The sequence below is a fragment of the Macaca fascicularis genome, chromosome 4 (assembly GCF_037993035.2).
Source record: "Macaca fascicularis isolate 582-1 chromosome 4, T2T-MFA8v1.1".
NCBI lineage: Eukaryota > Metazoa > Chordata > Mammalia > Primates > Cercopithecidae > Macaca > Macaca fascicularis.
Genome location: NC_088378.1, coordinates 131,152,304 through 131,178,503, shown reverse-complemented (window position 1 = coordinate 131,178,503; position 26,200 = coordinate 131,152,304). Strand labels below are relative to the sequence as shown.

General features: G+C 40.1%; 1 protein-coding gene across 1 annotated transcript in view; it reads right to left on the bottom strand.

Annotated features, from left to right (window-relative positions):
- Positions 1-26,200, bottom strand: part of LRFN2 (leucine rich repeat and fibronectin type III domain containing 2) — a 200,883-nt gene that overhangs the window by 29,672 nt on the left and 145,011 nt on the right. The window contains exon 2 of the mRNA XM_045390818.3: positions 10,252-11,676. Within this exon, the coding sequence (XP_045246753.2) occupies positions 10,252-11,651 (1,400 nt within the window). The 5' untranslated portion in view covers positions 11,652-11,676. The remainder of the gene's footprint in view (positions 1-10,251; positions 11,677-26,200) is intronic.

The following is a 26,200-nucleotide window of genomic DNA, read 5'->3' as shown; positions in this document are numbered from 1 at the left end:
CAAGAGGTGGGTCACTTCGAGGTAATAGGTAGATTTAAAGATGTTCTGATTGGCAATTGGCTGAGTCATTATCAACAGAAAGGAGTGTCTGGGTAACAATAAAGGGTTGTGGAGACCAAGGTTTTATCATGCAAATGAAGCCTCCAGGTAGCAGGATTCAGAGAAAATAGATTGTAAATGTTTCTTATCAGACTTAAAGAGTCTGTTCTGTCAGTAATTCCGAAAGAGAGGAGGGTATAGTGAGGCATGTGTGGCTCCCCATTCCCATCATGGCCAAGTTTTTGGAATGCTTTGACAGAATTGTGAACTCACAAAAGTTCAGGTTAACTTTGGAATGCTCTTGGCTGAGTGGAGGGGTTCATTCAATTGGTTGGGGGGCCTTAGAATTTTATTTTTGGTTTTCAGAATGACGGAAATTACCCCCAAATTTGGAAAAGTCAGATTTCTGCTACTAGAAGCACTTCACATTTTATGAAGATGTTCTTCTTTCATGCTGTGTCATCTCTTTCCAATTTTACAACAACCTGGTGAGTTATCATTATCCCCATTTAGAAGGTGAGGAGCCTGAGGTTCAGACAAGTAAAGAGAAGGGAGATCACAAGAGCCCATGTCTGGAGCCCCTAATTCCATCTTTCTTATGGTAATCACTCAGACTCAGCTGAGGGGTGAAAAAAATGGCTCCAGCGACTGAAATGCACATGGTGTTTTTGTTTCCAAAGTGTTTCCACATATGTTATCTCTTTGGAGATAACCCCATAGAGAAAAGATTTTTTATTCCAATGTTAGATGAAGCAAATCTCAAAGAGATGAGTAGTGCATGGTAGAGCTGGGATTGAACCCAGGCCTTCTGGCTTCTTCCCTCACTAGCAGTTTAGAGACCAATCCCCTAGCTGTGGATTTAGAAACTCTGTCTACCAGTGCTGTCCAAACCCCTGATTTCACTGGGCATGATGCTGAATGCATGTCAGAATCACTGGGAGAGCCTTAAAAACGTGAATATCCAGGCACCAACACAAGCTGACTCAGAATCCCTTTTTTAATGGGGGAATGCCACTCCTCAAGGGGTTCCAAAACACAGTCAGGGTTGGGAAACATGGGTGGGTAGGAAGCCCTGGGGTCAGGGTCAGAATGCCTGAATTCCATACCTTCCCAACTCCTGGTCTGACCTGGGCTGTTAATGAGGCTGAGTGGAGCTGGGTTCTGTGAACACGAACATGCCTGGAAAAGTTCAGTTGTGAGATAAGTGTTTGGTGTTGTTTTGATGGCCACCATCACAGCATCGTCCCCAAGTCCCAGGCATTCCTCCAGGCCTAACCCCATCCCTCTGTAAGCCCTTTTTAGTGTTTTCCTGGTATAGAATAAATGATATCCCCACTCCCATCTCCATATAACCAAACATATGTAAAATTAATTGGACTGGTTCTCTTGTTATCTCTTACTGGAGGGGGAAAAAGCTTCATTTCAGAAGAAGGGAGACCGGATACATGCTGTAATCTCTTTACTCTTGCTAATTACTTTTTTATCTTTGGAGCTCTCTCCAGCCACAGCTTTTGGAGATTGAGAAGGGAATAACGTGGAGAAATTAGTCACCTCTGAACAGATGCTCTGAAGCTTTTTGAATCCCAGTGGTGTCACCTTCTTGAGGACAGCAAGAGGGGCAGGATGTGGGGATAGTAATATGATTTGAAATGCTCTTAGAAGGTGCCCTGAAAAACATCTCCCCATGCACAAACCTACTGTGGGTTTTAAAACTCCACCATCAGGGATTCACTCCTTTGGGTCTTTCAGAGCTCCCAATTGAAGTGAAAATATTTCTGAAAGGGGTTATACCTTATACTTTGATCCCTTAAAACTTCATCAGATCGTTTTCCAAGTTTACAGCTCTGTTGGTGTTGAAAAATGGAGACACAGGAGGCAGGCTGGGGAACAGGGACTAGAAGAGAGGTCCAAGAAGAAAAAGTGGGCAGGCTCCTAGTAATCATAAGTACTCTCAGATAACCAGTACGCCACTGCTGACTATGAAGAACGCTCTTTCAAATACATGAGTTCATTCAGTCCTCACCACAATGCTATGAAATATGCAGAAAGGAAATCTCTGTTCTCATTTTACAGATGAGAAAATAAAGATGGAGAGCAGTAAAATGATTTTTCCATGGTCCCAGGACTAGTAAATGATGGAGTTGTGTGGATGTGCTACCTGCCTTCCTATCTTCTCTACATTACTGAGGGTGCATTGTGCCTAACTTGGAAAAAATAACCCTACATTTCCTAGATTCCTTTGCAGAAATGTGTGCCCAATGAAATGCAAGGAGAAGTTATTGGATGGGGATTCTGAGAAACTCCCCACTTTGCTTTCTTGCCCTTCTTGTTTCCATCTTTCCTATTGCATAAAAGGGAGATAGGATCACTGGTGCTCCAGCAACCATTTTGTACTATTAAGTGACCTTAAGGACAGAAATTGTGTGCTGAGGATGGTAGGACAGAAAGACAGAAGGAACTGGGCTCCTGATGACCATGCTACCCAGTCCTAAATTCTCTTCCACTGGTCTTCTTTTACATGAGATGTTATAAAACCTTATGAGTTTAAATCATACTAGTTGAGTTTTCTGTTCATCCTAATCACCACCCTGGACTTCTGACTCCAGAGTCATTTTTTTCTGTGATGCCTCTAGCAACTCTGTCACTTCACAGTGGCTTACCTGGTGACATGCAACCCAGAAATCTTCATCTTGCCCATTGATCACCTGGACGATCCCAGGCGGTAGAGTGGAACCAAGCTTCTCACTGGCACCCCTGTTTCCCCAGCATTGCTGGAACTTAGAAGTATGAGACTGAGTCTCGACTAAAGCTGACAGAAAATCCCTGTGGACTTCCAGAAAGCTACTCCATACTTCCCAGAAAGAGAAATTACAGCTGGTGTCCCCAACCCATGTCTCCAGCCTTAGTAAGGACTCTTTGGGGCTTTAGCGAGAAGTGCCCCACAGCAGGTACATAGCACAGTGGAAAGGGCTGGATGTAGAAGAGTACATTTCTTAGTCTTTGCTTTGGATAACTTTGTAAAATCTACTCAATCTGTTTGAGACTAGTTTTACTATCTATAAAATGGGTTTAACATTATTGTCTTTTGCATCCTCTCTTGTAGATGTCATGTTTCAACAGTGTGAAAAAAAAATAGGAAATATAAAATCCAAGGCAGGTTGATTTTGATTTGGGTTCTGACCAAGGAGTTACCTTTCCTCCCTGTCCACCCCTATTTCCTCCTCTATACCATTCTCTTCCTCTGCCTGTCGGGACTCAACCGACCCTTCCAGAAGAGTCCAGACCCTCTGGGGAAACAGCTGAGTCAAAGAATCTTCTCTCACAGGTCCTGTCCCTGGCATGCCCCACTCCCTTTAGAGAACACCTGTCCCTAACAGCGTCTCCCTTTAAGAACACCTGTTCCCACTAGCTTCTCCCCATGGCCCCAGATCCTGAGATGTTGATTTCACGAGTAAAGTTTTCTCCAACCCACAGTAGAGAGGGCTGTCTTTTCATGGGGTAGGGCAGAGCTCCACTGAGATGTGGAGTGGTGAGATCCTGATGGGGTGAAAACTTGCTGAATCTGCCCTCTTGTCCTTTCCCCAGATGGAAGACAGAGCAGCAGTAAAAGACGCAGCCCCCTGCCCCAGCCCTGCAAAACTCAGTGGGGTGGTCCGGTCTCCCAGGACAGGATGTGTGTCTAACAATCACAGAAGACATGGCATGGGAAAGGGAGCCTGCAGATAGGGTCGGATGGGGGCTGGGGTGGCTGTCATCTCCCCATCTTCAGGGTCTCTCTCGTCACAGCCCCTCACTTTTCTACACGAGGATGGGGGCAGCATATCGAGCAGCACAAGGCACAGCTGCATCCCGGCTGACTGCCTCAGGAGCACGCCTGTTCTTCCCCTGGCCCTCCTGGGGACCATTCCAACATCACGCCTGGTGACAGATGTTCTTGACAACTCTTAGAGACAAGTGTTTGTGAATGTCACTTGGGCTGATAATGACATGCAGGACATTTAACTTTCCATGTCACCCCAGGGATGAAGCCAAGCTGGGGTGAGCTGTTGCTGCCTCCAGGGTGGCAGGGGAGGCTGCCTTTCTGACTTCCCTCTCCCAAACTTTCCCTACCCCTTGTTGACTCCTCTCCCCTTTGTTGCTGATAGTGCCAGCCCGTTCCTGACAGGGTGGGCCCTGGCATTGAGGGACATGTCAGTCAGCCCTCCCCAGTCACACAGGAAACAGGCCAGGCCCCGCTTGCGGACTGTCTCCAGTGTGTCACAGCGCCTGCCTGCAGGGCTCAGCTGTGTGTACTCAGGAAGGGCAAGCAGCTTGGAAGTGCAGCCAGGATCGTTAAATAATGAGGGAGCTTATTAGCTGAAAAAAGAGCAAGGCACTATTTTGTATAGCCTAATTCAAATCTGGTCTGAGTTATCCATGATTTGGGGTGATCCGTGCCTCTGCTCCTCCTTCCTGGTATGTAGACTAGATGCTGATGTTTTCAGACATCGCTCACAGCTCTTTGGGGTTTCTGTGAAACCTTGAGGTGGGTCACTGGTGACCTGTCAATGGCCTATGTCCAGGTCTGGTTGGGTTCTCTGGGCCTCTGCCAAGATTTTTGTCTCTGACCTCAAGCCCTGGAGCTTAAATGCCTGTGAGACACGGTACCCTAACCCCAGGAGGCACAGGGTCACACAGTGACCCCAACTAGTAAAAGCAGGTGAATTTAGCAACAGTGGAAGCCATATTATCTTGATCATGGGAATTTGAAAGTCTTGAGTAGATCCACACACTATGAGAGCTGGGATCATTTAAGTTCAATGTTTTCACTCCTGCCTGAAAGTCAGGCTGCCTGCTTAGTACCCCTGGAATGGAGTCAGCCAGGTTCTATTGAACCCTTTTGGTATGGGCAGCTCACTACTTTGTGGCAGCTTTTACTTTAAGCTGCTGTTGGGCAGCTTTGATCTTTATTTCCAGTCTGTCCAGTTCACCAAATGTTGACTCAATAGCTATTTTGGACCAGGACTTACTAAGGGCTGAGGACATGGAGATGAGCATGCATGAATATCACATGCTAGCGAGGAAGACAGATACAAAGCCAAATCATTTCGGAGCCAGATGGAGAGCAATGAGAGACATGTGTAAGGCTGTTGCTGTTGGAATTTTGTTTTTGTAACGGGCCAATGCCTACTTCCATGCACGCATGTGTGTGCATGTGTGTGTGTGTGTGTCTTTTCCTCTTTTCCACCCACAAATTCTTCGAATAAGTTAAAGGAGCCATGACTTCTTTTCTAAGTCTTCTCATCTCCAAAGTGAACTTCTTCCATTTCACGTGAGCTTCCAGAACCTCATTCTCATCAGCCCTCCTCTGGATACATTGCAGCTTATAAACATGACTCCCAAGACTGTACCATCCAGAATTAAACATATTAAAGCTCTGCTCTGACCAGCTACAATGACTCAGCAAAACCATAACCTCTCATGATCTGACCACTATACTTCCATTAGCGCAACTAAAAATGACAGGAGTCTCTCACGGGTTCCATCACATTGTGGCCATAACATCCTCAAGATCAACTACAACTCTGAGCCTAGGCACACAGAATTTCAGTCGAGCCAGATTTTCCTCACCTTGAACTTGTGCAATTGCAACTGATTCCTTGAACCAAAATGAAGATAGATTATTGATTGATAGTTTTGTTGACATGACAATTGGCCAAGCCTATTTTCTGTGTAGTTATCAATCTCAATTAGAAAATACACTGGCAGTACAGAAATGGGACAGATGTTGAGGCAGAAGCCAAAGGCTTTCTGGCATATTCACATGAATTTATTAATCAATCTGGTTATCTGACCAGTTACAACTTCACTTCATCAGTTTACATGTCTCCATTTTGTCCCCAAGACAGCATGAGAGTTCACCAAATGTCCTGTACGATTGTGACGTGCTCTGTTTATGGTAGTGACTCACAGCCAGCAGAAACTCCTAGGACATTTTCCAAGTGTACCTGTCACTCCAGAGATGCTGGTCCAGCTGAGAATCACTATGCAAGCGGGGATATCTCTGAGAAGCACTGCCCTCATGAATGACAAGGAGGCAGATAAAAAGGTTGAGAACTACTGGTCCACAGCCTCTCCTGAAGACATGGTTCAATGACTTGGCAGGATTTGCCCTTAGTGAACCCATGTTAGGTTAGCATTCTTTTCCAAGTGCTCACAGCTACCTATTGAGAAAGTCTTTCCAGAATTGTATAGAGACTCCATGTCCAGCCTAACACCCTAAGCATTACAGAGTTTATTCCCTGAAAATCAGAATATTCACCCCTTTCCCATCTCAGACATCTCTCTGTCCATGCTATCTCAGAATCACCACCATGGGCTTGAGAACCTCGTCTACTTGCTCCTTTAGTCCTTACTCACCTACATGTGACCCATCAGGGCCTGGTGACCAGAACTCATGGACGGCACTGTTATCCAGGCCTGTTGGGCTTTGGCATCCCTCTCCATAGTATTGGTCTTGTTAGGTTGAGGCTTTGGGCAAAATACAGGCTGCCTATATTCAGATTCCATCTCTGCTACTTACCCCCTGTTTAACACCTTGAGCAAGTTTCTTCTACGTAAAGTGAAATAATAGTTTTTAACCTCCTAAGGGTTTGTGGGAACTAAATGAGTTAGTGCACATAGAACCCTTAGAATAGTGACCAGCACAAATAATCCATCAATGCAGGTGTGTACTATTATTGCTGCTGCTGCTTTTCTCCTTGCTGGGGAAGATGGAGGCAAGTTGCAAGTTGTAACTCTTTGCCTCTTATCTATTCTCATTGTAACCTCTTTCCCAAGCAGCATTTTTTCTTCGTGGACATAAACACGGACTAAAAAACCCTCTTTGGTTGCATTTAGCTTTCTCTGTACAGCACGTGCTCCTCTTCAATACTCATCTTCAGATACAGACCTTTCCTCCCTTCTTTTATATACCTTCCGGTTAAAATGAGCATTCTTTCTAATGAGGACAATTCATTTTCTAAAAATCCAGATTCTGTATTAGAGTCTCCTATTTCTCTCAAGCCGTAATCCCTTTTAGGACAGTGGGCAGCATGACCACAGGGGTTGAGTCTGGGTGCTGAAGCCAGAGGCCGGAGTTCAAATCACAGCCCTGTCTCCTTCTGCTGTGTGTTCTTGAAATAATTTTATTTTTTAATTCTCTTGGTCTTTTATGCTTCTTCATATATCCAGAAGGATTAAATGAGATACCGCCTGTAAAAGCTAAGCATCAAACACATAGTAGCCTGGCAGTAATGTTGGCCAGTGATTGCTATTACTATTATCTGGCTACAGACTTGTGCTTATTTTTCCTCAAAAATTTTGGAAATTTGTCTTCTTAAAGAGAAGACTGAATTGCATATCTAACCTTCCTCTTCCACTTTCTTCCCCAAGATGGTGGATGTGATGCTAGTCTTATTTTATACTACTATTATTCTCACTGCTACTACTACTGCTAGTAGTACTACTAGTACTACTACTAATACTGATAATAATAATCCTTGAGTGTTTACTACTATATGCCCCCACTATCTGGAGGATTTCCATGCTGTATCTCCTCTTGTCCGTGTAACCAGCCCTGAGAAGTCACTATTGCTAGCTGCATTTTTTTATTCCAAGGTTTCTGACACTTCCATTTAATTTACATTATATTTAGAAAGTTAGTGTCTCCAGGTTCTCAATCACCAAATAAAAGCAATTTGAATTCCCACCTTGAGTGATTACCGGAGCCTACCCCAAGCCTTCCTCTCCTCGTTCCAGGGTATCTTTGAGACCCCCGGTGAGCTGCGCCATTTTGGCAATGCTAGCGTGTTGCCTTGTGGAAGCCAACATTTTCTCTCCCCCTCACAAACTGCATTTCCCTGTGCAAACTGCAGAGCTGGTAGCTTTTTGCCTTTACATTTTTTTTTTTATCAAAGTCATGACCATATAACAAATTCACAAGTAAAGAAATATATTTATTTTCAAAAGGTCAACCTCACAAGTTAGCAAAGAAATGCAAATTAAAGCAAGTGCCATTTTTCACCTCTCAAATTGGCAAAGATGAAAGTAATTATATATTCAATATTGGCAAAAGTGTGATCAAAATGAGTGCTTCCACTGGTGAAAGGGTAAATATTTATATGTAATGTATAAAGATTATAATTTATCCATAAACCAGTAATTCAAATCCTAGAAAAATATGCTAAAGAAATCACTGAAGTTGCACAAATATATTTATGTGCAAAAATATCCCTCACTGTATTACTTTTAATAATGAAAAATGAGAAACCACCTGAATGTTCAATAATAGAAGGTTAGTTAAATAAATTATAATACAGCCAAATAAAAAGTATTTTAATACCATGGGAACTAAGCAAGCTGTAATGTTGAGTGGGAAGAATTAAGATACAGAATATACACTAGATTGATTATAAATACCATTTGAATGAACTCAGACACCTTCCAAATTTCTCTTATTAACTTTGGATGGTGGGATTATAGGTAATTTTTATTTCCTTCTTCATCAATTTTCCCTACTTTCCAAATTTTCAATAAAGACTATGACTTTTATAATGAGAAAAATACATATATGCATATTTAAGTTTGACTATATGCCCCTATCTATATATTCCTATATATGTTCATACATGCATGTGGGTAAGTTCCAATACTGCTTTCTCTCCATTCTGAGACGCAACACTGCTGTCCAGACAAGACCAGCAGCTGCCAGGTAACGGGAGTTCCCTAGCTCCACTACGGTTTCCATGACACACCCACCCTCAATCACATTGACTCTATTCTTCCCCATGTACTCTTCTCCCACAGCTTCCCATCCAGAGTCTCATCAACTCAGACAGTCAGAGCTGGAGGAGACCTCCAGGATGGATCAAGTATTCTTGATCTCTCTTGCACCATGGGCCCTTTGGCTGTCTGATGAAACTCATGGGATCCCATCTCCAATCATTTTACATGCATGAAATAAAACACACAGAATTTCAAAGGAAACCATACATTCCTTGAGTGATAAGGTTCTAGGCCATGTCCTTCATGTTTCATATAAGGGAACTCATCTGTGGTCAGCACTTCAGCCCCTGGCTTCTGTCTCTCTGTGACCTTCTTCCCTCTGAATGACTTGTGTGATTCTATTGCAGCTTTCCACACTTAACCTCCCTTTCTACCAGACCTAGGAAAGACCCCTTGATCTTCAAAGAACTTTCCAAGGTCAATATCATTGTCTGCACTTCTAGATGAAGAGACTAAGGCCCAGGGGGTTCAGCACAGGAGAGAGGGCTGATGCTACCTGTAAGACCCGGGGGCTCACGTGATGTGGTCTGACTCAATCAGCACTCAATCAGGAATGGGAAGCTCTTCTCCCTCTGGGGCTCTAAGTGGGCTCTAGGGCTCCTTAGAGGACCCAGCAGAGGCCTCCCAGAGGAAAGAGACTGCCTGACGGTGAAGCCAACCCAGAGAAAAATAGAACTTAGGGGAGGTAAGAAACTGAGAATACAGGTTTGTGGGGACCTTTGATCCAGCTGAACCTGAAGCAGGTTCCTGACTTATTAATGACATGAGTCAACACACTCCCGCTCCCTTTCTCTCTCCTTTTTTTTTTAAAAGCCAGTTTGATTCAGTTACCAAAACTGAGTAAGTGCATTTAGTGAGTGTCCAAACTAAGTCAGGTATTAATTATCCCTATTTTACAGATGAGAAAACTGAGGTAGGCCAGGAGAATGAAATGACCAGCAAGTGGAAAAGCCATGATTTGAATCCCACTCTTTCTGACCTCAGAGCCTTAACCATGACTGTATATGAGTCCAGGTGAAGGTCAAATGCATTCCTCCTTGGGGGACTCAAAACCTTCAGCCAAGAGGTCTATTCATTGTCCTTGTATATCCTCCATCTGGGCTCAGAACAGAACATTCAGAAGCTCATAGCCACATGACCACTGACCATAGCCACCCAGCCGGGAGGTGTGGTCTTTCTCTACACATATCTCTCAGGCTGACCATGTGGGTTCTTTTCTTCTTAGCCTTGTAGTTGATGTTCTTTCTATCTCCCCTTACCTGCACGAATGGCACAGTTTACCCCAGAATCCCCACAGACACCTTTGGGGAAGGGAGGTATAGATGGGAGCAGCCCCAAAACCTCCCCGTTCCCTCCTCCTTCCCCAGCCAGACACCCTCCCTGCCTTTGCCACAGCCGCTCGCTCACCTGTAGATCAGTACCTCATCGTCAGAGCAGTTGTACTGCAGCTGGTACATCTTCACCCGGGGTGCTGACTTGCTGACAGACCACTTGACCAGAGCTGAGGTGGTGGTCACTTCAGACACAAGCACAGCCCGTTCCGGGGGGCTTTTGGGAGGCTCTCCGCCCCCACTGCCTCCACCTCCCCGGCTGGTCTTGCTGGAACCAGTGATGTCTGAGAGGCGGGACTTGGGGGGTGCAGTGCGGCTGGTGCTGTTGCTGAGGTGTGGCAGCTGGACGATGGAGACCTCCACCGTGGCTGTGGCCTCTCCGGCGGCATTGGCAGCAATGCAGGTGAAGGCACCACTGTCCTGAGATGTGGTGATGAAGATGTCCAGGGTGCCATTGTCATAGACAGCGGTCCTTGAGGAGTTCCCTACCAGGCGGTCATCGGGGGCTACCCAGTGGATAAGGGGGCTGGGGTCCCCGATGGCTTTGCACTTGAGTGTGGCCGCCTGGCCCTCCAGAACCAGCAGCTTGTGTGTGTGCTGGGTGATGAGAGGCGGCTCACACACAAACTCCTCCTCACGCACGTGCCAGAAGTAGCGACCCTTGAGGCCCCCGGGGGAGCCACAGGTTTCCAGGTCGTCGTCTCGCTCGAGCCTCCGCAGCCAGAGAAGCTCACAATTGCAGTGAAGTGGGTTACCCCCAAAACTAAAGGACAAGGGTGGGGCAAAGGGTGTGGCTGTCAAAGCCGAAGCCTGGGAGCGGGCAAAGATGGGATCAGGGGACAGCTTCTGCAGCCGGTTGGAGGTGAGGTCCAGGCGGGCCAGTTTCTGCAGGTCTGCAAAGGTGCCCTCAGCGATGTGGTCCAGCAGGTTGTGGTCCAGGCTCAGCTGGTGGAGGTTGACCATGCGCCGCACGGAGTCCCACGGCAGGCCATGGAGGTTGTTGTAGGAGAGGTCCAGGTCCTCCAGTGTCAGCAGGAAGTCCTCAAAAGCCTCATCTGCAATGCCGCCCAGCTGGTTGTTGTTCACGATAAGGTGCTGCAGGTTGACCAGGCCCCGGAGGGTGTCCTCCCCAAGGCTTGGCAGCCGATTGCTGTCAAGATGCAGGGAGCGGAGGCTCTCAAGGTCCAGAAAGGAAAAGGGCTGGATGTGGCTGATGGTGTTCCTGGACAGGGTCAGGTCCACCAGCCCGGTCATGTTGGCAAAGTCCTGGCGGCTGATGTGGATGATGAAGTTGCCGCCCAGACGCAGCTCCACTGTCCGCCGGTCAATATCAGGGGGTACAAAGAGCAGCCCCTTGGAGGGGCACAGGGTCCCCAGTGACTCAGACAGGTTCTGGCAGACACAGTACTTGGGGCAGGCGTCGACCACGGCAAACGCCATGCCAAACGCCAGCAGGCCACCAAGCAGGGTCTCCATGGTCTGGTCACTCAGGCCACGGTGCCTGGAAGGGAGAAACACAAGGTCAGGGTCAGGAGGCAAATTCCTAATGCACTCACCCAGAGCTTCCTCCCTCACATTAACTCTCACTGCTTAGGGAGTGGCAGAGAATGGCATGTGCTCAGGCAAGACCTAATCTCTTCCACGAATCCCTCTAATGCAGTTTCACTGTTTCTCTTTTCCTTAGCTTCTATCACCTTCTAACACACTATTTAGTTTACTTATTTATGATGTTTACTTATTGTTTCCTGTATCAGTCCTATATGGTCAGCTCTAAAGAGGGCAGGTACTTTTGCCTGTTTTACTAACTGCTGTATCCCAATTACCTAGCTCAATGCCTGGAACACAGGAGCTGCTCAATAACCATCTGTTGGATGGATGGATAGATGGATGGATGGATGGATGGATGGATGGATGGATGGATGGATGGGATACCATACCATTGGTTTATCCAATAATTGAGTTTGAAAGGATGTTATGGCTGTATTTTGAGACATAATTTTACCTTCTTAATTGGTTTAGGCTTAGCATGAAATTAAATTGAACCAGCATTCCTTAAGAATGATGTTGTAGATAAGAAGAGAGTTGGTGCTGAGAGACTCCAGGGTCAGTGGGGAACTGTTTCACCAAGGAGAATCCATATAGTTCATGAATCTTTGAGAATGTGGAAAGTGAAGAAGGAGGTATGATGGGAGGCAAAAGAGTGAATTCTGAACCCTTTGTAAGCAATTAGCCTCTGTCTGGACCCTCACATACATCAGCTCTTTTGGACTTTAGGAAACCCCTTCAGAAGGAAGGGATTATCTATACACGGATGAGGATTGCTCATGGCCTCAGAGCCTCCTTTGGATCTTTACTCACAAGTTGCCTTCTCCCAGAGGCCTTCCCAGACACCCTTCCATGATCATCCCCGCCCCGCCCCACTGCATAGCCCTCTGTCTGCTCTCTATTTTCTCCTTGAAACTTATCTCTATCAACCTACTCTACGTTTTACCTATTTGTCTTCTTTATAATTTGTTCTTTTGCTCTAGCAATAAAGCCCCAAGAAGAAGGCACCTCTTTTTATTCACCACTGCATGCCTAAAGCCTAAAGTGCTGCCTGGCACATAGTAGGTGCTTTTACAAGAATGACTATGTAAGAAAGAAAGGAACAGAAATCTGACTCAGGTCTTTGTGCCTCCAAATCTCAACAGTTTCATCACTATCCCATGTTGTACTAAATGTGGCCTTATTGATGTAGTGCTTCTTGGGTCTTTACTGCTAGAGCAAAAGAACAAATGATAACCAGTTGAGGTGGACTTTTGGAAAATCATGCACACTGATTGTGTAGCACTATGCAGACCAGCATTTCTCAAATTGCCTTTTTTTTTTCTTTTTTTTGAGACGGAGTCTCACTCTGTCTCCCAGGGGAGTGCAGTGGCGCAATCTCGGCTCACTGCAACCTCCACCTCCGTGGTTCCAGTGATTCTTCTGCCTCAGCCTCCCAAGTAGTTGGGCCTACAGGCATACACCACCATGCCCAGCTAATTTTTTGTATTTTTAGTAGAGATGGGGTTTCACCATGTTGGCCAGGCTGTTCTCAAACTCCTAACCTCAGGTGATCCACCCGCCTCGGTCTCCCAAAGTGCTGGGATTACAAATGTGAGCCACCATGCTCAGCCCCTCAAATTGCCTTCTAAATGTACTAATTACAGTTCTGCAAAAATGGCTTCTAAGGCCAGTAAGTTGGGGAAGCATTGCCTACTCTTGCTCTCTCTCACAATAGCTCTATGCGCATGAGCAAGTTTAGAAGAACTGAGAAATTCTGCTGCAGTGAAACACTAAATTAATGTTTAACTTTGCATTACTCCTATTTCTTTTTACTATAAAGACACCCCTTTTTAAAGCAACAGTTATATGTGTATATATATGTGTCTATATATATATATAAAGAGAGAGACAGAGAGATTATATATATAGAGAGAGAGACAGAGAGATTATATATATATAAAGAGAGAGACAGAGAGATTATATATATATAGAGAGAGAGAGACAGAGAGATTATATATATAGAGAGAGAGAGACAGAGAGATTATATATATATAGAGAGAGACAGAGAGATTATATATATATATAGAGAGAGAGACAGAGAGATTATATATATAGAGAGAGAGAGACAGACAGATTATATATATAGAGAGAGAGACAGAGAGATTATATATATAGAGAGAGAGACAGAGAGATTATATATATAGAGAGAGAGACAGAGAGATTATATATATAGAGAGAGAGAGACAGAGAGATTATATATATAGAGAGAGACAGAGAGATTTTATATATATATAGAGAGAGAGAGAGACAGAGAGATTATATATATATAGAGAGAGAGAGAGACAGAGATTATATATATATAGAGAGAGACAGAGAGATTATATATATATAGAGAGAGACAGAGAGATTATATATATAGAGAGAGAGACAGAGAGATTATATATATAGAGAGAGAGACAGAGAGATTATATATATAGAGAGAGAGACAGAGAGATTATATATAGAGAGAGAGAGAGACAGAGAGATTATATATAGAGAGAGAGACAGAGAGATTATATATATATAGAGAGAGACAGAGAGATTATATATATATAGAGAGAGAGAGACAGAGAGATTATATATATATAGAGAGAGAGAGAGACAGAGAGATTATATATATAGAGAGAGAGACAGAGAGATTATATATATAGAGAGAGAGACAGAGAGATTATATATATATAGAGAGAGACAGAGAGATTATATATATATAGAGAGAGACAGAGAGATTATATATATAGAGAGAGAGACAGAGAGATTATATATATAGAGAGAGAGACAGAGAGATTATATATATATAGAGAGAGAGAGAGAGACAGAGAGATTATATATATATAGAGAGAGACAAAGAGATTATGTATAGAGAGAGAGAGACAGAGAGATTATATATATAGAGAGAGAGACAGAGAGATTATATATATAGAGAGAGAGACAGAGAGATTATATATATAGAGAGAGAGACAGAGAGATTATATATATAGAGAGAGAGACAGAGAGATTATATATAGAGAGAGAGAGACAGAGAGATTATATATAGAGAGAGAGACAGAGAGATTATATATATATATAGAGAGAGAGAGATTATATATATAGAGAGAGAGACAGAGAGATTATATATATATAGAGAGAGACAGAGAGATTATATATAGAGAGAGAGAGAGACAGAGAGATTATATATATATAGAGAGAGAGACAGAGAGATTATATATATAGAGAGAGAGACAGAGAGATTATATATAGAGAGAGAGAGAGACAGAGAGATTATATATATAGAGAGAGAGACAGAGAGATTATATATATATAGAGAGAGACAGAGAGATTATATATATATAGAGAGAGACAGAGAGATTATATATATATATAGAGAGAGAGAGACAGAGAGATTATATATATATAGAGAGAGAGACAGAGAGATTATATATATAGAGAGAGAGACAGAGAGATTATATATATAGAGAGAGAGACAGAGAGATTATATATATAGAGAGAGACAGAGAGATTATATATATAGAGAGAGACAGAGAGATTATATATATAGAGAGAGAGACAGAGAGATTATATATATATAGAGAGAGAGACAGAGAGATTATATATATATAGAGAGAGAGACAGAGAGATTATATATATAGAGAGAGAGACAGAGAGATTATATATATATAGAGAGAGAGACAGAGAGATTATATATATATAGAGAGAGAGACAGAGAGATTATATATATATAGAGAGAGAGACAGAGAGATTATATATATAGAGAGAGAGACAGAGAGATTATATATATAGAGAGAGAGACAGAGAGATTATATATATATATAGAGAGAGAGAGACAGAGAGATTATATATATAGAGAGAGAGACAGAGAGATTATATATATATAGAGAGAGAGACAGAGAGATTATATATATAGAGAGAGACAGAGAGATTATATATATAGAGAGAGACAGAGAGATTATATATATATATAGAGAGAGACAGAGAGATTATATATAGAGAGAGAGAGACAGAGAGATTATATATATATAGAGAGAGACAGAGAGATTATATATAGAGAGAGACAGAGAGATTATATATATAGAGAGAGAGACAGAGAGATTATATATATATAGAGAGAGACAGAGAGATTATATATATATAGAGAGAGAGACAGAGAGATTATATATATATAGAGAGAGAGACAGAGAGATTATATATATATAGAGAGAGACAGAGAGATTATATATATAGAGAGAGACAGAGAGATTATATATATAGAGAGAGACAGAGAGATTATATATATAGAGAGAGAGAGACAGAGAGATTATATATATATAGAGAGAGAGACAGAGAGATTATATATATATAGAGAGAGACAGAGAGATTATATATATAGAGAGAGAGACAGAGAGATTATATATAGAGAGAGAGAGACAGAGAGATTATATATATATAGAGAGAGAGACAGAGAGATTATATATATATATAGAGAGAGACAGAGAGATTATATATATATATAGAGAGAGACAGAGAGATTATATATATATAGAGAGAGAGACAGAGAGATTATATATATAGAGAGAGACAGAGAGATTATATATATAGAGAGAGAGAGACAGAGAGATTATATATATAGAGAGAGACAGAGAGATTATATATATATAGAGAGAGAGACAGAGAGATTATATATATATAGAGAGAGACAGAGAGATTATATATATAGAGAGAGAGACAGAGAGATTATATATAGAGAGAGAGAGACAGAGAGATTATATATATAGAGAGAGAGAGACAGAGAGATTATATATATATATAGAGAGAGACAGAGAGATTATATATATATATAGAGAGAGACAGAGAGATTATATATATATAGAGAGAGAGACAGAGAGATTATATATATAGAGAGAGAGACAGAGAGATTATATATATAGAGAGAGAGAGACAGAGAGATTATATATATAGAGAGAGAGAGACAGAGAGATTATATATATAGAGAGAGAGACAGAGAGATTATATATAGAGAGAGAGAGACAGAGAGATTATATATATATATGGAGAGAGACAGAGAGATTATATATATAGAGAGAGAGACAGAGAGATTATATATATAGAGAGAGAGAGACAGAGAGATTATATATATAGAGAGAGAGACAGAGAGATTATATATATAGAGAGAGAGAGACAGAGAGATTATATATATATATAGAGAGAGAGACAGAGAGATTATATATATATAGAGAGAGAGACAGAGAGATTATATATATATAGAGAGAGAGACAGAGAGATTATATATATATATAGAGAGAGACAGAGAGATTATATATATAGAGAGAGAGACAGAGAGATTATATATATATAGAGAGAGACAGAGAGATTATATATAGAGAGAGAGAGACAGACAGATTATATATATATAGAGAGAGACAGAGAGATTATATATATAGAGAGACAGACAGAGAGATTATATATATAGAGAGAGAGAGACAGAGAGATTATATATATAGAGAGAGAGACAGAGAGATTATATATATATAGAGAGAGAGACAGAGAGATTATATATATAGAGAGAGAGACAGAGAGATTATATATATAGAGAGAGAGAGACAGAGAGATTATATATATAGAGAGAGAGACAGAGAGATTATATATATAGAGAGAGAGACAGACAGATTATATATATAGAGAGAGAGACAGAGAGATTATATATATAGAGAGACAGACAGAGAGATTTTATATATATAGAGAGAGAGAGACAGAGAGATTATATATATAGAGAGAGAGACAGAGAGATTATATATATAGAGAGAGAGACAGAGAGATTATATATATATAGAGAGAGAGACAGAGAGATTATATATAGAGAGAGAGAGAGACAGAGAGATTATATATATAGAGAGAGAGACAGAGAGATTATATATATAGAGAGAGAGACAGAGAGATTATATATATAGAGAGAGAGAGACAGAGAGATTATATATATATAGAGAGAGACAGAGAGATTATATATATATAGAGAGAGACAGAGAGATTATATATATAGAGAGAGAGACAGAGAGATTATATATATAGAGAGAGAGACAGAGAGATTATATATATATAGAGAGAGAGACAGAGAGATTATATATATATAGAGAGAGAGACAGAGAGATTATATATATAGAGAGAGAGACAGAGAGATTATATATAGAGAGAGAGAGACAGAGAGATTATATATATAGAGAGAGAGACAGAGAGATTATATATAGAGAGAGAGAGACAGAGAGATTATATATATAGAGAGAGAGACAGAGAGATTATATATATAGAGAGAGAGACAGAGAGATTATATATATAGAGAGAGAGACAGAGAGATTATATATATATAGAGAGAGAGACAGAGAGATTATATATATATAGAGAGAGAGACAGAGAGATTATATATAGAGAGAGAGAGACAGAGAGATTATATATAGAGAGAGAGAGACAGAGAGATTATATATATAGAGAGAGAGACAGAGAGATTATATATATATAGAGAGAGAGACAGAGAGATTATATATATATAGAGAGAGACAGAGAGATTATATATATAGAGAGAGAGACAGAGAGATTATATATATATAGAGAGAGAGACAGAGAGATTATATATATATATATAGAGAGAGACAGAGAGATTATATATAGAGAGAGAGAGACAGAGAGATTATATATATAGAGAGAGAGACAGAGAGATTATATATATAGAGAGAGAGACAGAGAGATTATATATATAGAGAGAGAGACAGAGAGATTATATATATAGAGAGAGAGACAGAGAGATTATATATAGAGAGAGAGAGAGACAGAGAGATTATATATATAGAGAGAGAGAGACAGAGAGATTATATATAGAGAGAGAGAGACAGAGAGATTATATATAGAGAGAGACAGAGAGATTATATATATAGAGAGAGAGACAGAGAGATTATATATATATAGAGAGAGAGACAGAGAGATTATATATATATAGAGAGAGAGACAGAGAGATTATATATATATAGAGAGAGACAGAGAGATTATATATATATAGAGAGAGACAGAGATTATATATATATAGAGAGAGAGACAGAGAGATTATATATATATAGAGAGAGAGAGACAGAGAGATTATATATATAGAGAGAGAGACAGAGAGATTATATATATAGAGAGAGAGACAGAGAGATTATATATATATATAGAGAGACAGAGAGATTATATATATAGAGAGAGAGACAGAGAGATTATATATATATAGAGAGAGAGACAGAGAGATTATATATATATAGAGAGAGAGACAGAGAGATTATATATATATAGAGAGAGACAGAGAGATTATATATATATAGAGAGAGACAGAGAGATTATATATATAGAGAGAGAGACAGAGAGATTATATATATAGAGAGAGAGACAGAGAGATTATATATATATAGAGAGAGAGACAGAGAGATTATATATATAGAGAGAGAGACAGAGAGATTATATATATAGAGAGAGAGACAGAGAGATTATATATATATAGAGAGAGACAGAGAGATTATATATATAGAGAGAGAGACAGAGAGATTATATATATAGAGAGAGAGACAGAGAGATTATATATATAGAGAGAGAGAGACAGAGAGATTATATATATATATAGAGAGACAGAGAGATTATATATATAGAGAGAGAGACAGAGAGATTATATATAGAGAGAGAGAGACAGAGAGATTATATATATATAGAGAGAGAGACAGAGAGATTATATATATAGAGAGAGAGACAGAGAGATTATATATATATAGAGAGAGAGAGACAGAGAGATTATATATATATATAGAGAGACAGAGAGATTATATATATATAGAGAGAGAGAGACAGAGAGATTATATATATATAGAGAGAGAGACAGAGAGATTATATATATAGAGAGAGAGACAGAGAGATTATATATATAGAGAGAGAGACAGAGAGATTATATATATAGAGAGAGAGACAGAGAGATTATATATATATATAGAGAGAGACAGAGAGATTATATATATATAGAGAGAGACAGAGAGATTATATATATATATAGAGAGAGAGAGACAGAGAGATTATATATATATATAGAGAGAGACAGAGAGATTATATATATATAGAGAGAGACAGAGAGATTATATATATAGAGAGAGAGACAGAGAGATTATATATATAGAGAGAGAGAGAGACAGAGAGATTATATATATATAGAGAGAGACAGAGAGATTATATATATATAGAGAGAGAGACAGAGAGATTATATATATAGAGAGAGAGAGACAGAGAGATTATATATATATAGAGAGAGAGACAGAGAGATTATATATATAGAGAGAGAGAGACAGAGAGATTATATATATAGAGAGAGACAGAGAGATTATATATATATAGAGAGAGACAGAGAGATTATATATATATAGAGAGAGACAGAGAGATTATATATATATAGAGAGAGACAGAGAGATTATATATATAGAGAGAGAGACAGAGAGATTATATATATATAGAGAGAGAGAGACAGAGAGATTATATATAGAGAGAGAGAGAGACAGAGAGATTATATATATAGAGAGAGAGACAGAGAGATTATATATATATATAGAGAGAGACAGAGAGATTATATATATATAGAGAGAGACAGAGAGATTATATATATAGAGAGAGAGACAGAGAGATTATATATATAGAGAGAGACAGAGAGATTATATATATATAGAGAGAGAGACAGAGAGATTATATATATATAGAGAGAGAGACAGAGAGATTATATATAGAGAGAGAGACAGAGAGATTATATATATATAGAGAGAGAGACAGAGAGATTATATATATATAGAGAGAGAGACAGAGAGATTATATATAGAGAGAGAGACAGAGAGATTATATATATAGAGAGAGAGAGACAGAGAGATTATATATAGAGAGAGACAGAGAGATTATATATATATAGAGAGAGAGACAGAGAGATTATATATATAGAGAGAGAGACAGAGAGATTATATATATAGAGAGAGAGACAGAGAGATTATATATATAGAGAGAGAGAGACAGAGAGATTATATATATAGAGAGAGAGACAGAGAGATTATATATATATATAGAGAGAGACAGAGAGATTATATATATAGAGAGAGAGAGACAGAGAGATTATATATAGAGAGAGAGAGACAGAGAGATTATATATATATAGAGAGAGAGACAGAGAGATTATATATATAGAGAGAGAGACAGAGAGATTATATATATATAGAGAGAGACATAGAGATTATATATATAGAGAGAGAGACAGAGAGATTATATATATATAGAGACAGAGAGATTATATATATATAGAGAGAGACAGAGAGATTATATATATAGAGAGAGAGAGACAGAGAGATTATATATATATAGAGAGAGAGACAGAGAGATTATATATATATAGAGAGAGACAGAGAGATTATATATATATAGAGAGAGACAGAGAGATTATATATATATATAGAGAGAGAGACAGAGAGATTATATATATATAGAGAGAGAGACAGAGAGATTATATATATATAGAGAGAGAGAGACAGAGAGATTATATATATATAGAGAGAGACAGAGAGATTATATATATAGAGAGAGAGACAGAGAGATTATATATATATATAGAGAGAGAGACAGAGAGATTATATATATATAGAGAGAGAGACAGAGGGATTATATATATATAGGGAGAGAGACAGAGAGATTATATATATAGAGAGAGAGACAGAGAGATTATATATATATAGAGAGAGAGAGACAGAGAGATTATATATATAGAGAGAGAGACAGAGAGATTATATATATAGAGAGAGAGACAGAGAGATTATATATATATAGAGAGAGAGACAGAGAGATTATATATATAGAGAGAGAGAGACAGAGAGATTATATATATATATAGAGAGAGAGACAGAGAGATTATATATATAGAGAGACAGAGAGATTATATATATATAGAGAGAGACAGAGAGATTATATATATATAGAGAGAGAGACAGAGAGATTATATATATAGAGAGAGAGAGACAGAGAGATTATATATATATAGAGAGAGACAGAGAGATTATATATATAGAGAGAGAGACAGAGAGATTATATATATATAGAGAGAGACAGAGAGATTATATATATATAGAGAGAGACAGAGAGATTATATATATAGAGAGAGAGACAGAGAGATTATATATATATATAGAGAGAGAGACAGAGAGATTATATATATATAGAGAGAGAGACAGAGAGATTATATATATAGAGAGAGAGACAGAGAGATTATATATATATATAGAGAGAGACAGAGAGATTATATATATATAGAGAGAGAGACAGAGAGATTATATATATATAGAGAGAGAGACAGAGAGATTATATATATATATAGAGAGAGACAGAGAGATTATATATATAGAGAGAGAGAGACAGAGAGATTATATATAGAGAGAGAGAGACAGAGAGATTATATATATAGAGAGAGAGAGACAGAGAGATTATATATATAGAGAGAGAGACAGAGAGATTATATATATATAGAGAGAGACAGAGAGATTATATATATAGAGAGAGAGACAGAGAGATTATATATATATAGAGAGAGACAGAGAGATTATATATATAGAGAGAGAGACAGAGAGATTATATATATATAGAGAGAGACAGAGAGATTATATATATAGAGAGAGAGAGAGACAGAGAGATTATATATATAGAGAGAGAGACAGAGAGATTATATATATATATAAAGAGAGAGACAGAGAGATTATATATATATAGAGAGAGAGAGAGACAGAGAGATTATATATATAGAGAGAGAGACAGAGAGATTATATATATAGAGAGAGAGACAGAGAGATTATATATATATAGAGAGAGAGAGATAGAGAGATTATATATATATAGAGAGAGAGAGACAGAGAGATTATATATAGAGAGAGAGAGACAGAGAGATTATATATATATATAAAGAGAGAGACAGAGAGATTATATATATATATATATAGAGAGAGACAGAGAGATTATATATATAGAGAGAGAGACAGAGAGATTATATATATAGAGAGAGAGAGAGAGACAGAGAGAGAGAGATTCTTGCTCTCTCACCCAGGCTGTAGTGCAGTGGCACAATCCTAATTCATGACAGCCTGAAACTCCTGGGCTCAAGTGATTCTCCCACCTTGGCCTCCTAGTAACTACAGGCATGTGCCATCATGCCTGACTAATTATTTTCATTTTTATTTTTATTTTTGTAGAGTCAGATTTTGCTATGTTGCCCAGGCTGGTCTCGAACTCCTGGCTTCAGCCTCCCCAAATGTTGGATTTACAGGCATGAGCCACCTCGCCTGGCCAATATCTTGTGGAAGTAGAGCTCCATAGCTCCCAGTTTGAGGAGCACAGATGCAGGAAAAAAATAGCTTATTTTATTTTTTATTTATTTATTTATTTTGAGACGGAGTCTCGCTCTGTCGCCCAGGCTGGAGCACAGTGGTGCTATCTCGGTTCACTGCAAGCTCCGCCTCCTGGGTTCACGCCATTCTCCTGACTCAGCCTCCAGAGTAGCTGGGACTACAGGCACCCAGCACCACGCCCGGCTAATTTTTTGTATTTTTAGTAGAGACGGGGTTTCACTGTGTTAGCCAGGATGGTCTCGATCACCTGACCTTGTGATCCGCCCACTTCGGCCTCCTGTAATAGCTTATTTTATTTTTATTCTTTTAAAAAAGATATGTAACATATTGAAAAATCTATTCCTATCATACACTTTATTATGCATATTTGAATTCCATTATTGTTCCTCTTTAAGGGTAAATCTCCTACCTGAGACCTTTTAAGAGCCAGAGGCTTGCCCTATATTTCATCTAGAGAGAGCATCACTGTGAAGTAGAAATACGATGTGAGCCAAAAACGTGACTTCAAATTTTCTAGTGCCCATATTTTTTTTAAAGTAAAAAGAAACAGGTGAAATTAACTTTGATAACATATTTTATATAACTAGCTATATCCAAAATATTATTTCAACATATCATCAATATAATTATTAATGAGATGGCTAACTTTTTTATTTTACAAAGTCTTCAAAATCTGGTGTGTATTTTACCCTCAGAGCACATTTCAAACGCTCACTAGCCATATGTGGCTATTGGCTACCATACTGGGTAGTGCTGCACAGACCAAATATAGCCTGTCACCTGTTTTTGTAAATACAATTTTATTAGAACACAGGCATGCATATGTGTTTACATATTGCCTGTGGCTTCCTTTGTGCCACCGTGGCAGAGGTGAGCCATTGCTGCATATAACATGTGGTCACCAAAGCCTAAAATATTTACTATCTTGTCCTTTACGAAAGAGTTTGCTGACCTCTGTTCTATAGGATATGTTTTTTTTTTCCTCTTCATCATGGGCACCTTCATTAAAAGTCTTGGCCAAAGTTCCACACAGCTCTGCCCTGGGGTCCCCATGAGCACCTACCCACCCTACCAGTCCCTGTTCTCACCAAGCTCCTACCTAAGGTAGACCAGCTTCCCCTTACCCAGACCCCACCAGGTCACAGGTGTTGATACATGGAAGCTTTCCACCTGCCACCTTTCCAACTTGCTCTGTGCTCTAATGTGTTCTGGCCTTCTTGGTCTCTACTTGCTGGGGCCTCATAGAACAAAATGAGGATCTTCTCCATTTGCACTGAGTCTTGAGTTTTAGTTACACATCCCTATGACTCATTGTGGTCACAGAACGAAGGCCGACGTATTTTTGGCTATGGCACCTGCTCAAATATAGTTGAGTGGTATTCTCTATACCAATGGGAGCACACGAACAGCCACAGCCACATCCAAGGATGTCCCTTGCTAATTAATCAAGAGGTGGTTGAGTGTGTGTGTGTGGCAGGGGGTAGTGTTCTATGGCCCCATGAGAAAGGCCATCTCCCTTATGAGCTCTTATCAATAAATGCGGCAGTGTTCTAAGTCTAGACAGCACTTCCCAACATGTTCAAGTCCTGGCACACAGGAAATGATATTTGTCAGGTGCCCCTGGGCCCAGGGCCGAGGCTACTCATGGCCTGTGCTGAATATCTTCCACTGTCTCTCTAGATCCTTTCTCCCACCCCCACCCCCGCCGGCTCTGCATTCTGGGAGGCTGACCCATATGGGCTGCATCTGTGCAATATAGATGGACTGCCTCCGCCATCCTTTGCGCCTTTCCACCCTTGGCTGTGTCGCCTGCCCTCTGGTAGAGACAGCAATGGCAACAGCAGGCAAAGAAGGCCCAGCCACTTCCGGATGCATATCCTGGAGCTCAGAGGCACAGAGCCCATTGTTTCAAACAGTTGTGTCCTTGTAAATTATGCTAAACAAACCACATTTTAAAAAAAGTTTGTGGAGGATTAACAAACGTCTAATGAATTCAAATCTATGACATAATAGAGCTGGGTAAATATATTTTAAGTAATCAGCATGGAAGATTACTGACAGAGAAGTGACTATTGAATCTTAATTAAAATTGTATTCTGAGAACTGTCACTTAATATATTGTTCTAACAGCCAAACAAAAGGCGGTTTAAATCCCAAGATGGGAAGGAGACAAGGGAACTGGATGAATATGTGTAATTAGTGTGTATCTAGGGTGCAAGGCCTTTCTCTTTGGGGCCAGAATTTGGACAAATGCTGGAAAGAGGAACTCCAGGCCTAGTTCCCTCTAAGTATCTTAGGGTGGTGTAGGTGGTGGAGGGGAGGAAGGATATCCTTCATCTGGGCTCACAATAGAACATTCAGAAGCTCATAGCCACATGGCAATTGGGGAAAAGGGCTCAGACCAGGAGCAAAGAGATAAATGAAAGTGGGCAGGAGGGGCACTGAGATTATTTGTGGGCAAAGCTGAGAGAGGTGTGTGGGGATCAGAAGCGAGGCTGAAATGGATGCTGGTATCAAATGTCAGAATCAGCCTTCATAGGAGGAATCCATCTGCAAAGGAGCGAGAGCTTGTCTGCCCAGAATGTCTATGAGCCTGCACTGGGGGGAGGCAGGGTGGCAAACAGAGGTAGATACAGGGGAGCAGGGAGAAGAAAATCAGTCCCCAAAATGAACCTACAGCATTCCAGAAAAGCAGTCCAGTCTTGGGCATTTATCCAGGATAGAAACAGTATCTCCTCCCTTCCTTGACTGGGTTTCTTCATGCAGTCTTCACAACCCTACAAGGTGAGTGCCACCATAATTGCACAAGGCACCCTCGTGCAGGCAGAAACAGGTGTTCCTGCTGGCCTCTGTTAGGGTTCCCTCATCTGAGCAACCTCGTGCAGTGAGCAACTTGCGCCATCCTACCTTGTGGCCCTGAATATTGTCATCCCCATTTTAGCTACTGGGAAGTGAGGTTAAAAGAGGTTTGCGCCTGTCTAAACTCCCCTAGCTACCCTGGACAGAACCACAATTTAAACCAGGATCATCTGGCTCCAGGCCATGCTTAGAGTAAAGGAAGCGCCT